Source organism: Elaeis guineensis, chromosome 7 (assembly GCF_000442705.2).
Source record: "Elaeis guineensis isolate ETL-2024a chromosome 7, EG11, whole genome shotgun sequence".
Classification (NCBI taxonomy): domain Eukaryota; kingdom Viridiplantae; phylum Streptophyta; class Magnoliopsida; order Arecales; family Arecaceae; genus Elaeis; species Elaeis guineensis.
This window is the reverse complement of record NC_025999.2, coordinates 77861161-77877463: the sequence shown is the minus strand read 5'-3', so window position 1 is coordinate 77877463 and position 16303 is coordinate 77861161. Positions and strand designations below refer to the sequence as shown.

Sequence of the window (16303 nt, the reverse complement as noted above, 5' to 3'; positions counted from 1 at the left end):
AGTTGGCGACGATCGATCAAAATTCTCAAGTGATCGACCGCAATGGCACGGCTCGGGTGCCACAATGGTTAACCGACTTGAGGTTCCGGGCTCGATCGGTTCGCTCGATGGGCCTCGATCGATCGATTTCCTCAAGTGGTCAACCGATCTGACCAATTTTTAATATATTTTTAAATTATAAAATTTTTTACTCAATTTTTTTATAATTATTAATTGGACACTAATACATTCTTGGTTTAAAGTATTCTTGGACACTAATTATTGATTAACCACTTTACTGCCAAAATCATATCTTAAATTTCATATAATTTTGATCGAAATACAAGATTTCTTATCTAAAATGACAGCAACAAAAGAAAGTTATGTATGCTCACATCAAACTGAAATATATTTATCTAAAAATAAATAAAAAAGATGACAAATTTTTGGGTGAAGCCTCACATACTGCAACCAATCGCTGAAGTTTATTCATCCAGAGCAAGATCTTATGGTGGTGGAGAAAATTGACGATAAAAATACTATACGAACTGATCAAATCGTCTAAATCCCTCGTCCAGTCGGGCACTCATCTGTGCAAATTCTCCATTCAGCCAGGCATCTAAATATGCAGATCTCCCACTAACAGATATCTCCAATGCATCTATGCGAGCAAACAATGCATGCTGATCGGATGACTGCTGATTGAACTGTGTAACATGTGTAGGCTGCTTTCTGTCGGTAGGCTAACTACCTCCACCAATATATTCTTGTTCATCTACTGTAGACGTATCCATCTATACCCCATCATAAAATATATATCTTATACATCTCGGAGATGCATAATTGTAAATGTCACGACATTTAATCTTAATAACTTCATCATCAACCGTGATATGGACATCAAGTGCCTCAAATATAACAGTCAGAACAACTCAATATAGCAAGATGAGTTTTGAATTTTGAAAACATTCCTTCATATAAAACATCAATAAATAGGACAAATTAACCCCATCACCTGAAAAAACTATTCTGATGATATAAACATCTAAATATGATACATATTCTCTATGACCTTATCTGGACAGAAAATTAAACGTAAAAATATGATGGATTAACCTAGTTTCAAATGGTAATAAATTTGCTTCAGATTTAACGATCGCACTTATATTGTCCTCAAAAACAGTTCTAACATAGGAAGCATAGCCTAACACTAGATGATTCCAAGCAGTACTACTACTGAAAAACCTATCACCATCTGATGAAATATTCAAAATTTAATTTAAAACTTTACAGTCAAATTCGATCACTTGTCCTTTAACATACGATAAAATAGAATAAAATTTACTATTAAAACTAAAATTACTATAAAAATGATAAACCAAAATAAGATACGTTGACTTATTGAGCATAATCATAGATAGCCAACCCATCCTTTCAAATAAAAATCTAATACAAAAATCACTCAAATTATTTATATCGACTATTCTACCTTCTATAATTTTTTTTTTAAAATATTTGATTAAAATTTTTTAATATACTCACTATTTAAAAAAAATATCTCTTTATTTTTTTTTTTCTATTCAAATCCTCTTTACTTTTGACAAAACTCTATCTTTTTTTTTTTTAACCATAATGGATTGAAGAATCAGAATTTATGAATTAAATACATCAATACAAAAAAAATTTAAAAAAATCTCAATGAAAAATAGGAAGGACTTGAGGTGGATTTAAAGAGGATAAAATCATGAGTCAAATTTCTAAATTCAACCCATAAATTTTTACAACGATGCCAATAATAAAAAATTTCTAATAAAAATTATAAATTTAATTTATAAATTCAATAATGCATGAGTTCAACTCACATATTTTCGATTCAAATTTTATATTCATTAATGATTCCATATGAGCTAAACTCACTCACGAGTTCAACAATTGAATCAACAATTTTTTGAATTCATACGTTAAACTCATAAATTTATTTAAATTAATTCATGACTCCAATTTATGAATTCAAATATCAAATTCGTACAAACAATCCATGTAAACTCAAAATCATAAATTCAACCTACAAATTTATCTGCTTGAGCTTAAAATTCGTGAATTGAATCCATGAATTTATCCAATGCACCCTCTCAACAATAGTTTCAAAAATAATTTATGAACCACAATATCTTAAAAATATTTTATTAAAAAAAAAATCCAAGAATAGAATGGTCAACACAAAGCCTACCAGAAGTCAAGCAACATTTTTTCGCAATAGTGGGGGCAAACAAATTCATATCAGGCATAGCCAACCTAAAGATGACGTCTTAAAAAAGACAACTCACTATTCTGCCAGACATCTGGACCCCTTCAAGCAAACAAGATAGTACTAATAGATGATAGCATTCCCATGACAGCAAGATAACACAATGATTCCACAGCTCCAAATAAAAGCCTCCAAACATCTATTTCAGATACTGATGCTGTTCACAACTACTGTCATATGAAGCCCACTAGATGCTACTCCTTCACCTATACACGATTGTAAGTTCTACACAAAAATAGAACCAGAATGATTTCTGTGCACGTCACAGACCACCCCCAGTTTGGTGCAGCATAGCATCAATCTCATCCCCATCTTCCATCTCAAGCTGAGAAAGGAATCAAAGCAAAAGCTTTAGAAAAAAATTAATAGAAAAACACAACTGAAAGCATGATCAGCATTCCACATAAAGAAGATGGTTCAATTACTTCATCAGGGGTCTGCTCCCCACGAAGCCTCCGGCCATCAAACAAGAAGGCAATGGAATTGAAATCAACCGACTGGCGGTCACAGTAGGCATTCATGAGTTTCCGTAGCTGAGTGCTGCGCTTGATCCTGAAAAACACCTCATTTCCATCCTGTCGAGCAAAAAGAGGTGATAAACATAAAGCGACAAAAAAAAGCAAAAAGAGGTGATAAACATAGAGCGACAAAAAAAAACAAAAAAAACAAAAAAAAAAAAAACAACCATAAGCAAAGAATGTGCCATGAAATAAAATGTTTGAGGCTTAAAACGATGTGAACATATGTTATTACTTGAAATATTTTAGTATTACTGAGTAAGCCATGCTTTCATCCAAAATATCTGTCAAAAGTAACATGTAAATGGTTTTAAATTTTTTTCCAAAAAATCCACCATAACTACATGCTGTTTTTTCCTATCTCAGCCTTCAAAAAGTCAATTGGCAAAATTAAAAAGGGGGGAAAACATATCCAGCAAACTAATTTCTAGATAAAGATGGCTTCTAACTGCTCAAGCAATATCCCACCCCAACCTCGATTAGGGTCCACTCCCCTTCTTGTTGCTGGAATCTCAGGAGGAAACACCCTTACCCTCTGCCCACATTTCAAGAACTAAGGCGTCAACCACACAACCCCAACCCCCCACCCCCACCCCAAACACAAAAAAAAACCCATCCAATTTCCCTCCTTCCCCTGGGTGCTCGTGAAGCCAACATGTTCGCTAGATCCCCATTGCATGGTGTCAGCAACCGATCCCAAGCCCAGCAATGGCAGCTCTATTTCAAGACGAACACCCATGTCATGTTGAGCTGAGCTCAAAACCTTCCTTGTAACAGGTCCTTTGGCTGACACTTTTGAAACCGGCATCCATGGCAAGCCTTGCCAACAAGACAACCGGCTAACGTGACCCCACAGCTACGGTGTCTGCAAGCCCCAATATATTTGGGTCAGGGGACAGACAATAATGTGGGGCTTGGTTGGCTTTGAGGGACATGCACCCAAATGTTGGATGGTAGTCACCAGATCTAGGGTCACAACCCTAGAAGTAAATTTTAAAATGATAACTGAATTGCTTTAGAGTAAACCCAGTCATTGATTTGTCACTACCTAGTTTGTGCATGGTCCGGTTCGCAAGATTGCTGTATTCATGAGTTGAACTGTAAGTACCTTTACATCTAAGATCTTATTATGCATAACTCATGATTTATGTAAAAATATGATGTGTATAAATAAATTATGAATTGGTTACTCATATTTTCTTAGAAGAATTGTGAAAATATTTGGTAGCTTTATACATACCTCTGGAAACAAAAATCGTAAAAATCATTTATACATAATTATATTCATGTTCAAAATAATTACTGTAGATTCTCTACATGAAAATTAATGTTAATAAAATTATGGATTGAGGATAAAATGCCTTACTCAAGAATAACACTAAATTATAGTGCATCAAAATTCGTACTGGTTTGTTTTGACATGATTATATTATATGAAATGGTTGATCAATTATTGTTTGCAAAAACCATGATTTTTGGCTTAGCTATACACATTGTAAGGATTACTCTCAAGTCTATGATTCAGGCCTAACCAACAAAGCTAAGCATTGGCCATATGATGATTCTAAAGCTAGTTTCCTTTCAAGCCTAGCTAGGTGGAGCGAGTTGCTAGCACATACTATGGTGGGCATGTTTTCTGAGTAACTCGGAGCTAATCTCTTTTTGGGCCTAACCAATCATGGCTAATTGCTAGCACATGTTGATTAAAGGCATGTTTAATGTTCAGGAGCTAGCTTGTCTCTTTTAGTTCTTGTCAAAGAGATGAACATGGTCATAGTCATGTAGACTAAATGGATTTTATCTTTTTATTGGAAATCTATTCCTTGATTGGATGCTTTCAATATTTTGAAAATTATATTGATATGCATATTTTTATAAAAAATTTATTCCATGCTAACAAGTAGGGGGGGCAAATGGGTCAAGTCAGACCGGATCATGAGTGAGTCCGATCCGACCCGATTTCTTGATCAAATCCTAATGTTAGACACAAATCCAACCCAATAGAAGATAAGATTTGATGGGTCGGGTCCATGGTCAAAAATTTTGCCCCATTGGATTATTTAGGTCAGATCAAATCCATATATAACCCGGTTCCAACCTAAAAAATTCGGATCCAATTCCAGCCCGATTCATATGATACAAGTTATAACAAAAAAAAATAAATATTACTTTGCCTTGGCTATTAATTTATAAGCAATCCATAATTTTTAACTACTAGAGCTCAATCATTATTTAAGAAAATTTAGTACAAAATTCCACAAATAAACAAATGCCATCAAATGTTATAATGACTTTGATACATTGCTATCAAGAACTAATTAAAATAGAGCTATCTAAAGAGAAAAAAATGAATACAGAAACCAACAAAATCATTTTCAGCTTTCTGCAACATCTCTATCTTTTCTTGATAACTGAAATATTCTTTCTACTTTTGGTACAGTGTTTGTAATTAAAGTAAACAAATCATAACAAACAAATAGATTGATGGCCTTCGCCTTGATAGCATGTACAAGATAAACACAATATATACCATCAGTTGGTAGAGACCAACAATCTAAGTATAAATACAATTTTTCAGAATCTCATACTCAAATTGAGCAAAACTGTATAACAAATACCAATGCTACAAGAGCATTTAGAATTCTAATCCCACTCTATTGGCTCTACAATACTAAATTCGAGCCGGATGGAGTTGAATCCAAATTTAGTAAACCCAGACCCAACCCGAAAAATGAAACGAATCCAATTTTAGAATCCAACCAGGCCTCGTGGGTCCTTTAAAAAGGGTCAGATTGGATCTAAATTGGTCGAATCACGAGTCAACCCAACCCATTTGCAGCCTTGCTAACAAGGTGCATTATTCATAGTTCAAAGCTTTTATACCCCCCCACCCCCGGGCCCAAAAAAAAAAAAATCTTATATATAATATGCTTGATCCAACTACAAGTAAAAGGTGGCTTACCGAGCTTTAGCTCACTCATCTTTGTTGGCATTTTTTTTTTCCAGATGTTGACAAGTATTTGAATGCGATCCATGGGTTGAGCAGAGAGAAACTTATGGTTCAGTTAATTTATTATGTATCTTGCTGAAATAAATGGGCTGATAAGACATTTGTAAGGTTTTCTTTATTTCAAGAGATTGCTAGAATATTTTGAATTATGTTGTTAATGTAGTGTTATTATTGTCGTACCACTGCCTAAATTTTTGACATGATAAATATATATAAAAAAGCAAGCCTTGCATGTCCCGAAGGGGTAAAACCCTACAAATGTGTGGCCATTAGCCACAAGCCTAGCTTGCACAATCAGGTCAGGGCACGACACACAGAAATTCACAGTACAACATCTTGTATAAAGAATCTTCAGTTTTAAATATGAGCTGATCATGGGCTAACCTCGGACACAAAGAATATCAAATTTTAAATAGGCCTCACTAAAAATGAATATAGGCCCGAGGCCTGGCCCATGATCAACTCTAATTTTAATTAGATTAGAGACTATTTTACTTTCAAAGATTTAAAAAAAAAATGATTAGAAACCATACTTATGTAAACCACCTACACAAAAAATGTCAAGTTCCAGTAGGGAAAGGAACATTAAACATTGTCTATACATGATCTCAAGGTCAATATGATTGCATTAGACTCAATCAAAGGTTATATGTAGCTTCCAAAAGGCATTATGACATCTAATTATTAATAAAATAGTGAAAATTCCTTTAGCTATATTATCTATTTTCTACTCAATCACTACTCTGGAAGACTGTTGATCCTCTATTACATAATCATCAACAGATCAGATATTCTACAGTTTTAAACTATCAAACAAACACGACCAAGTCCTCAGGTACCCATTTGTCTTTCATCAAAAAATAAAGGGAAAAGGTACACCTCTTTTTAATAATAGTAAAAGAAAACCACTTCATCAACTGCCTAAGCTGAGAAAAGAAAAAAAAAAAAAAAAGCACCTTTTATGAGTGAAAACTCAGTGCATGACAAACTCATCATCAAAAAAATGAATGCATCAAGAAAAGAATCAAACTCTAAACACCCAAGGGTTCTGTCAAATCTTAAATCACCCTGCACTCCCACAATGTTCTACCTGCACCTTTTCTTTAAAAGTAATTACATAGTGAGGCACACCTAATAAGCATGCATACCATCACATATACAATGAACTCTACAGACACCTGCTATTAAGTAAACCCCATGTATAACAACAAGCTAGGAAAATTATCTACAAGCACCTGGCCTAAATAAATAATAAAGAAATACAAAACAAAACCCCCCCCCAAAAAAAAAAGCGCAGAAGGGCCAGATGAAGAACCTACTATAATGCACATCCATGAGCATGGGAAACAAATGTCTGCATAGATATGCCATGTATGGAACAAAGGACTAAGATGTTGGTGGATGCATCTCTGCCACTCAGACCACCAAAAGTAGAAGATAAACAATTAACATGTTAATACATGCTAGAGATCACCATTTTCATAAACAAATTTTAATTTTAGTTGCCTTATGGTGCCAAAAAAAAATGCCGTGCAAACTTCATAACATATTTCAGTGAGGACCAATACCGGCAGGCTGCATCTAACCCATTATGAAGAGAGCTTTCCATTTGATCATATGCTCATACTACCAAAGCATATTCATTGCTGATAAACAGGTCACAAACAAGTGTTCAACATTGTCTAAGTATTCATATGATAGCATCAACTAACAACACATTACACTAAACAAATGATATTGAAGTAAAAACATTGATATAGACATCACCTATACAAGAAATGAACCAAGCATCAACAATATTTGACAACTTCCTCATATAAGAATACATCAAATGATTTTACTTCCGTTTATATAGTAAAACTGAGACAGTTAAATCAAGGTCAACCTCATGATACATGAAATTCTAATATGCAAAAACCAAATGGTTACTATTATTAATTAGATAGATCTCATGCGTGAAAAAAGCCTGCATACATATTTGAACCTCAATCTGAAGTAATCAGGTTATATTCCACCATCCCAACAACAACTAAAGTTTACAAACAAAAAACATGTGCACGGCAACATTTCTGGTTCAACTATAGTTCCAGAAACTACATGGAGAATTGCAATAATCAGTTATATAGTTGTCGACCACATATTGATATAATTGATACATCTTAACCAAATCACAAGTTCAATAAGGATACAAGGAATAGATTTTGCAATATTAAACTCAAATTATTTGCAACTGGCAAGTAGACCAACACTTCAGCATGACACCTAACCAAAACCAATCTCCAACATTAATTTTTAAATACCTAACGACAATGTGCAGCACCGACTTTTAGAACAACATCTTCAACACCACTTAAAATCCTGAATGAAAAAGGTGGAAGTCTAGGTTAAAAGCAATCAGGGTAAAAAGAGGATCTTGGACTGAAAAGTATATACACAAATCCAGTTTCTCTTAATGCTAGAGAACACCCATTGGCAACAAGGCACAAATTGACAGAATCAGTCCAATGCCCAACCACCTGCAAGTAAATCACATACAACCATTGCTTTTCTATTTCTGTGATTTGAGAAAATCAAAAGCCCAACTTGCAAGTTAGTTGATAAGCTTCTTTGCAACCTTGGTAGTGTGGCTTCTTTGCTACCTGGCCCTTAAACAAGGTTCTAAAAAGCAGCCATGGTATCTGGCTATCAAACTACCACATAGCATATGTCCAATATGCACGTGCATATGCAGGCACCCATGTGATTACACTTTAAGAATATTTGAAAAATCATAAAGTTCATAAAAACAGGTAAAAAGTGAAAATCAAGAAAAAGAATAAAAAATTACAGAAAGAAAGAAAATCTAAGTACAGATATTCATTCTTACTAAGAGCCTACCTCCATATGCATGAGATGTTAACTTAGAATATCAATATTTTCCTACGAACTGCGCTCAACTTTCAGGTATGCCAATGAAAAAATAAATATATGATTCATCAAATGATCTTGAACTTATCAAACAACAAGGGTTACAAGACATTGTCATCACATTTGATATGCACCAAGATGCAGATGTGAGCCACTTAGCAAACTATGCCACTGCCTGCTGGCTCATCATGCAGCCCATCCCTAATGCAATATTGTCACCAGGTTGCTTCCACAAATACTAGACCACATATGGCTGCCTAGAGTGTGGGCTAAACCACTGTTTTTTAACATTCTTTTTCTTTTGAAATCAAGCCATGCATCAACAAGACATCTACACAATTAACAAATCCTTTATCAAGCCATTCCACATCCTAGATAACTTATTTCTCCACAACCTTGGTATGTTTAATCTTTGACCTATAATTCCACCATAATTACATTCCTTTTTAGAAAGATGATCCATCCCCTTGAGTTTCATGGTTCAATAAAGTAGCAAAGCCAATACTAGCAAGGTACCCTTCGCATCAAATTTACCCAAATGATTTTTCTTTCCATAATCAGGACAGCAGCACATTTACACAAAACAGTATTAATTTATTTAGGATGGTTCACTGGTTCTTAGCATGAAATCGAATGCTCCATCCTTACTTACAACCAATATCAAAATTGCTAAAAATAATGGTGCAAAACCCATTCACATAACAAACTACACTTATCAGTGATACCAAAAATGTGGCACAAGCGATATATATCTAAATCTTTAACCACTCAGCCTGACCTTGGAACACCAATCAATAGCCAATAATCATCCATTTCTTTTCTCTGTTTCAGTTCTGTAGTCACTACTCAAGTTTGTCATGCACTTTTTGATTCTTTGGTCCACCTTGTCCACCTGTTATTATATACTCTAGACTGAGTCGCAAACATATCCTAACAATTCATTGTGAAATGTACTCGGGCCTCAAGGTTCCCTTACCGATCGATCATTGATTGGAACCTCCAAACTAACCTACAGGACTGAAGACCGTGCCAAACGGCAGATACACAGTGAAACAATAATCAAACATCTCATGCACTCTAATATTTACTTCTCATATACATCATGGACAAAAGGCTACAAGGTTTTCTAGAGAATCTCTCAAAGAAATCAACACAAATCCCATAAAGCTTCTAATAGCAATATCTCCTGAAACTGTAAAATCAACCATTGAACTTTAACTTAGCATTTATAGATTATCCTGAAATCAAAATCAATTCTACAGTTAAAATTTAAAAGATAAACAAAATAATACATATAAGGCAACTTTAAGAATGAAAATAAAGTAACAGCTTTAACAAAGCCATAAATGCACTCTTACTCATGGCATGCATAAAGCCATTTGCACCATATATCAGAACAGGCATTTTGCAATAAGGAATAACTCTACTCATTGTGGGCTTAGAGGTATAAATACATCTAATAGCAGCCAACAACAAAACTAGGTTAAAAAAAAAATGAAAGAAAAATAAGGCAAGCGCAAAGCTTATCACTAATGAACTTAAAACAGAACTCAGGTTGGTTGTGCTGCTGATGCTGAAATAAGATGCAAACACAAAAGCAGGGAATAAACACTCCGTAATAGAATCGATTCTATTTATGACTCTGAAAAAATAAGGGACAATGACGGGAAAATATCAGAATCCCAGAAAAACAAATAAATCCAATCAAGATCAACCAAAAGAGAGGCCAAATCTTGTACCAGGAGAATCACCAATAAAAAAACCGCAGTCAATTTGCATATAGAAATGAAGGATTGGTTAGTGATGATCCAGCTGGATGTACCCGTATTACCTATCTTTCTGAAAAATAAAGATCAGATAGAAGCCACTAATGGTAAGAATCTGGCTTTGCATCGTAATCTCATGAAAATTAACTTTTGTTTACAGGGAACAATAGTTCAATGAGATGGTCTTGGACTAGCAATTTCTATATGACATCAACTCCTCAATCTAAGCTATGAAAGATGCTCAACAACCAAAATCCTAACGTGAGCAAACAGATGGCAGAATGACCAATAAAGACAAAAGAAAGGTGAAGTTTTGTGATTACCTCACTAAGCAACCAGACAGTCTCCACCACGATAGTTCGAAGACTAGTTAGAAAAAGAGCAAACCAGGACGCGTAAAAAAAAGTGAAGTATCAGCAACATGCGACAAGGATAAGCATCACAAGGAAAGCACAACAGTCCAGTTCTTAAGAAATCGATCAAAACCTTATCTTTGCAATTATGTCAGACTTAAAACCAGTCCAGATCACCGAATTCTAGACACCCTAGCCCATTAACTTCTCTAGAAGTGAACACATTTATATCAGCAACTCATTCGTATTTTGTCACCGATAAAATTGGCAACAAATTAAGAATCAAGTTTCCCTCAAACAATGGATTGCAAAATAGATCCCGCAACATGATTTAACTCCAAAACTATCAATATCTAACTTAAAAATCAGAAACCCTAAATTCGATCAACCGGGTCATATCACACCAATTTCACACAGAAGACGAAAAAATCAAACAGAAAATCTCCCCTCAATCTCGTAACTTAGATCTGGTCGCAAGCAATCACACCGATGACAAATCAAAAACATCCGATAAAAAATTTGCAAACGAACGAAGAACAAAATCCCAAGCAAGTCGATTAACTTCAAAAAATAATGCAAAAAAACCCAGAGTTTGATGATCGCAGCAAGAGAAGAATATCCCGACCTGTCCCTTGACCTTGAGATTGATGTGAGCGGACTGATCCGCCGGCTTCTTGTCCTCCTCTTGACCGGCTCCCGACATCGATTCCTTCTCTCGATCTCGATCGGAACCCTTAGCTCCTCCTGAACTAGGGTTTCGCCCAACGAAAAAAATAAAACAAAATAAACAAAAACCTGAGACTCAGAAAGAGAAAGGGTGGGAGGAGGAGGGAGCGATTCGAAAGAAACTTCCTGTGGTCGCCCATTTTAAAGGGTTCGTTTCAGAGTCATATTTAATTATATTTTCGAGTCCGCCAGTGGGAATTTGGGGGCTGAAAGCGATGGGCGGATTCTCGTGCGGATGGACGGCGCGGATTCGCTCGGGTAAAGCGAAAAGATGAGGTCATTGGGACAGACCCGACCCTTGTTCTCGTACGCATAGAACATTCTTATGCGGGACAACGGCTGCCGTTCCTCTCAAAGCATCATGCTGATGCCTGATAAGCGGTGCGAATGGATGTCCGATCTTTTGTTCGCACATCGACGTTTATGCGAGCGTTTGTAAACGGTACGGATGGAAGACGCCGTATGGATTTGGGTCATGCGGAAAAGGTCAATGGACGGTTTCCTCGAGGTAGATTCCCCGCTCCGCCTTCTTTCACGTGAATTTTAGGTGACATGCACACGGCAGATGGGGCTAGGTTGGAGAATGGGAGAGGCGGTAAACCTTCCTCAAGAAGCATCAAACTATATTACCAAAAAGGCAGCATCAAACTATAACTATTTTTTTAAACACTGATGAACAGTTATCAGATGAAGGTATTTTGCTTAGAAGATCAAATCCTTTGGATAATTTAACCACCACCCTATTAGGCACAGGCCGCGCCATATGTACATTGATTGATAATATATTTATATCTTTTAAGCATATATATATATATATTTTTTAAAACAGAAGCACCAGCCTCTTCATCATGTATGTACTTTTCTTCAAGCTACCATCCGCCACGTGTCTAAAGCAGCGTTTTTTTCGCTCTCGTAGCTTCCGAAGCTAGTGTTTCAAAGCCAAAGAGGGGAAGGAGGAAGTGTCTCTCAACCTGGATGATTCAACCATGGATCCGTTGCTGGTTGGAAGAGAGAAACAGAGAGATTATAGCAGAGAAAATCTTGAAAACGTATGGGTGAAGGCATGCGGACCATGGCTGGCTCAAAGGGAGAATCAGAGGAAAGCTTGAAGACATATGTATGAGTCATGGAGGCGTGAAACAGAGTTTTGTTTATCGTTTCTTGGATTATCCCAATTTGATCAGAAATCGGAGAGAAGACAATCCCAATTAGATCAGGAAAGGGAGGACATGCCGTCGTGGGAGACGGCCGAGGGGCTGGGCCAGTTCCTGTGGCTCCCCAAGTCTCCCTCGCCAACAACTCCAAGATGAAGATGCCCACCCACTCCGGCACCCACGTCAATGCCCCGGGCCATGTCTTCCAGCATTACTTCGAAGCCGGCTTCGACGTCGACACCCTCGACCTTGAAGTTTCCATTGGTATCGCAATAGCTCTGCTCACAGTAGAATGATGATGGGAGGGCAGAGGGTGAGGAGTGAGATCATGGAAGCAGCGGCTGGCTGTACGTCGAGAGTAGCGCAAGGTGAAATAAGCGACGGCCATCGCCACCTTGCTTGGCAACTCTATTGTCATACGCCCTTGCTTGAAGACTCTGGAGCACCATGGTGGGAGCAATAATGATTAATGAGGCCGTGGCCCATCCTTCTATAAGGTGTAGAGGCGGTTTAGATGAGTGCATACAATCTATGCAGATCTACGCGATTCATGTTGATTACGCAGATCCATCATATCCGTTAAAATATAGACTCATGATGTATGCAGATGGTTGTGCTGTAATGCACCGATAAGAGGAGAAATAATTGCATGGGCTAGGTCCAAGTGGGTTAAGGCTAATCTAGGAGCATATGCATGTCGGATGATGCGCAATTGAAAATTGGTGAAATATAAAGGGTAATGTGGCATGTTACCCACCATGGGATTTGAAGGGATGCATTGGACCTGGACCACACAATAATTAGATCTGAGTTCAACCATGTGTGCAAAAAAAATACAATGGTGCCACCCGACGATGCGCTCCACTCCAAAGATCGTCCGTTATGATAAGTTCATCCAGGCTACCTATACCTCTCTTGACTTCAATCCTATCTCCCCCTCTTACGCTATCTGCTGCTTCCCAAGACTCTCTCCTCTGCTGCTCTGGTCTCCCCTACTCTGGCTACCGCGTCACCCGCAATCTCCACACCACTTCCGCCACCCGACTCTCCTGCTAGGCCTGCTCCACCCTCGCCTGGCTCTCTCGTTGCTATAGCTGGATCGGTCGTGACACCGTCTGCCAGGACAAGAATGAGACCGATCATCATGACATCATCATCACCTTTCATGGCACCGGCATGCACCTACCTCGAGTGGCTCAAGAACTTTCAAGCCACTCTCACCCGTCTCCCTTACCCCTTCCCACCATCCACCTCTCAGCCAGAGCCGATGGTGGAGCGTTGGTTCTGGAGCCTCTTCACCTCCCTCGGCTCAGTCCATCGGATCAAGATGCTAAGGATAGTGAGCACGTAGGACATTATAACCAAAGTCTCCGATTTCATCATCGATGATAAAAATTGCATCCCATGTATCACATGGGATTATAAACTAATTTATATATACATAGCAACACAAAACACCAGCCATCGTTTCAGTGTCCCTAACTCGACCATCGCTCCAAGCTTCCCACCCAATTGAGACTCCTATGGATGGAAAATGTTAAGATTTGATGCTTCGAGATTCAGCCTACAGTGAGCCCACAGCGAGGTTCGTGGCAAAAAACAGAGTCCAACGAGATCAAGATCATCCCAAACGGAGCTCGGATGGAGGAGATATGAGCTTTTGAAGTCGGCAAGAGATCCGAGGCGGTGGAGGACCGCCGGTGGCCCAGGTGGCAGAGCGCGGCCCAGGCGGGGCCAACGTGCGGGACGCGCGACCCAAGCGTGCGGCCCAGGCGGGCGCGCGGCCTAGCCCACGCGCATGCGCAGGAGGCGCGGCCCGGGCCCAGGCGCCCGATGTGGGTGCAGCCCAGGCCTGCGAGTGCGGGCCGGCCCAGGCCCAAGAGCCGTGCCTAGGCCTGTACCCCGGTCCATCATGGACCGGGTGGTCCACGGCTGGGCCTGTGGACTGCGTGAATGTTTTTCACGCGTTTCTCATGGTCCACGACACTATTCTGTGGACTGGAGCACGATCGGAGGGCGTGGGTTGATCTGGTTCTCGATCCAACGATCCAAGTCCTTATATGGGTTGATTAAGGAGTCTTAAACCTAATCTAATTGAGTTTAAGCCCTTTAAAAGGGCCTGTACACAGGAATAGTGGCTTTGTGGTCTGGTTTTTTTGCCATGGACACCGTACGAAACTCAAGGAGAGAGAGATTGCGCCGGTGAGAGAGAGAAGGAGTGGAGGCTCCTGGACAGTGGACGTCAAGCACTTTAGGGGTTCAGTGGGGTCTTCCAAGAGAGAGAGCTTTTATGAGGAGAACTTCAGGTGAGAGAGAATTGGGTGTACAAGGATTGAGGGTGAGGTCTCCTCTTGTAAAATTTCTTTTTCATAGTGAAGTTTGCATGTCCCGTGGAGACGAGCCCTTTTGTGGCTGATCTACATATTTTGATTGTTTTTGTTTTATTTCTTCTTTCTTCATGCTGCATTGCGTGGTACTGAAAAGATCCTGAGAGGTGGTGTCCTGGCCAGACATCCACCCAATAAGTGGTATCAGAGCAAGACGGTACAAGGACGCAGATTGCAGCGGTGGTGAGCAAGACTGAAGATGGAGAAGATAGGATCAATCAAGATGGAGATCAACAAATTTGATGGTAAGAGCAATTTCTCTTTGTGACAGGCAAGGGTGAAGGACGTGCTCATCCAACAGGAGTTGATCGATGCTCTCTTGTGTGATGAGAAGCCGACTACCATAGAGGTGCGGAATTAAAAATGGCTACAGATGCAGGCGGTGAGTACCATCCGCATGTATCTGACGGATGAAGTGGTGATCCATGTGCTGAGCGAGACTTCTCCGACGGTACTGTGGTCGAAGCTCGAGGAGTTGTACATGGCGAAGTCTCTCACCAATACTCTTTTTCTCTGGAGGTAGTTTTACTAGCTGCAGATGGCTGAGGGACAGAGCGTGCAGGAGCATCTAAGCCACTTCCAGAAGATCCTCACCGACCTCCTCAGCGTCGGTGAGAATGTTGAGGAGAAGATCAGGGTGCTGGTTTTGCTGGCGTCGTTTTCTCCTTCGTACAAGTTCTTGGTGACTGCTCTTTTAGTGGGAAAAAGCACTATCAAGATGGACGAGGTCACCGCGACAATACTCCAGAATGAGGTTCTTAGGAGGGAGAACTCGATTTTGAGCTCAAATGACGGTAGCTCAGCTTTGGTGGCTTCTGGAGGAGCAGGAGGCGATAGACGAAGCGACAGGAGATCGCAACGAGGGCGGTCTAAGTGCAGGAGGGACTTGACCAAAATCAGGTGTTATCGGTATGAGGAGTTGGGGTATCTAGCCAGAGATTGTCCTCAACTCAAAAATTGGATGGTGGCTGCTGTAGCGACGGCCGACAGCGATTCAGATGGAGATGTCCTGGAGATATCTGATGAGGTATCTACTTCTTCCCAGCAGTGGATATTAGATTCTGCATGTCCCTATCATGTATGTTGCAGAGAGGAGTAGTTTGACTCCCTGAAGAACAGTGAGGGCACTGTATATCTGCCGAATGGATCAAGCTGTGCGATCAGAGGTATTGAAACGGTCAGCTGGAGGATACAT

The 16303-nt window shown here is 39.1% G+C and overlaps 1 protein-coding gene across 1 annotated transcript; it reads right to left on the bottom strand.

Annotated features, from left to right (window-relative positions):
• Positions 1-2206: 2206 nt before the first annotated feature.
• LOC105048948 (small ubiquitin-related modifier 2) lies at positions 2207-11680 on the bottom strand. Its single transcript, XM_010928455.4, has 3 exons — positions 11467-11680; positions 2713-2862; positions 2207-2612 (listed from the first exon to the last, which is right to left on the bottom strand). The coding sequence occupies exons 1-3, from the start codon at positions 11542-11544 to the stop codon at positions 2550-2552; spliced, it is 291 nt and encodes a 96-aa protein (XP_010926757.4). The 5' UTR covers positions 11545-11680; the 3' UTR covers positions 2207-2549.
• Positions 11681-16303: the final 4623 nt, after the last annotated feature.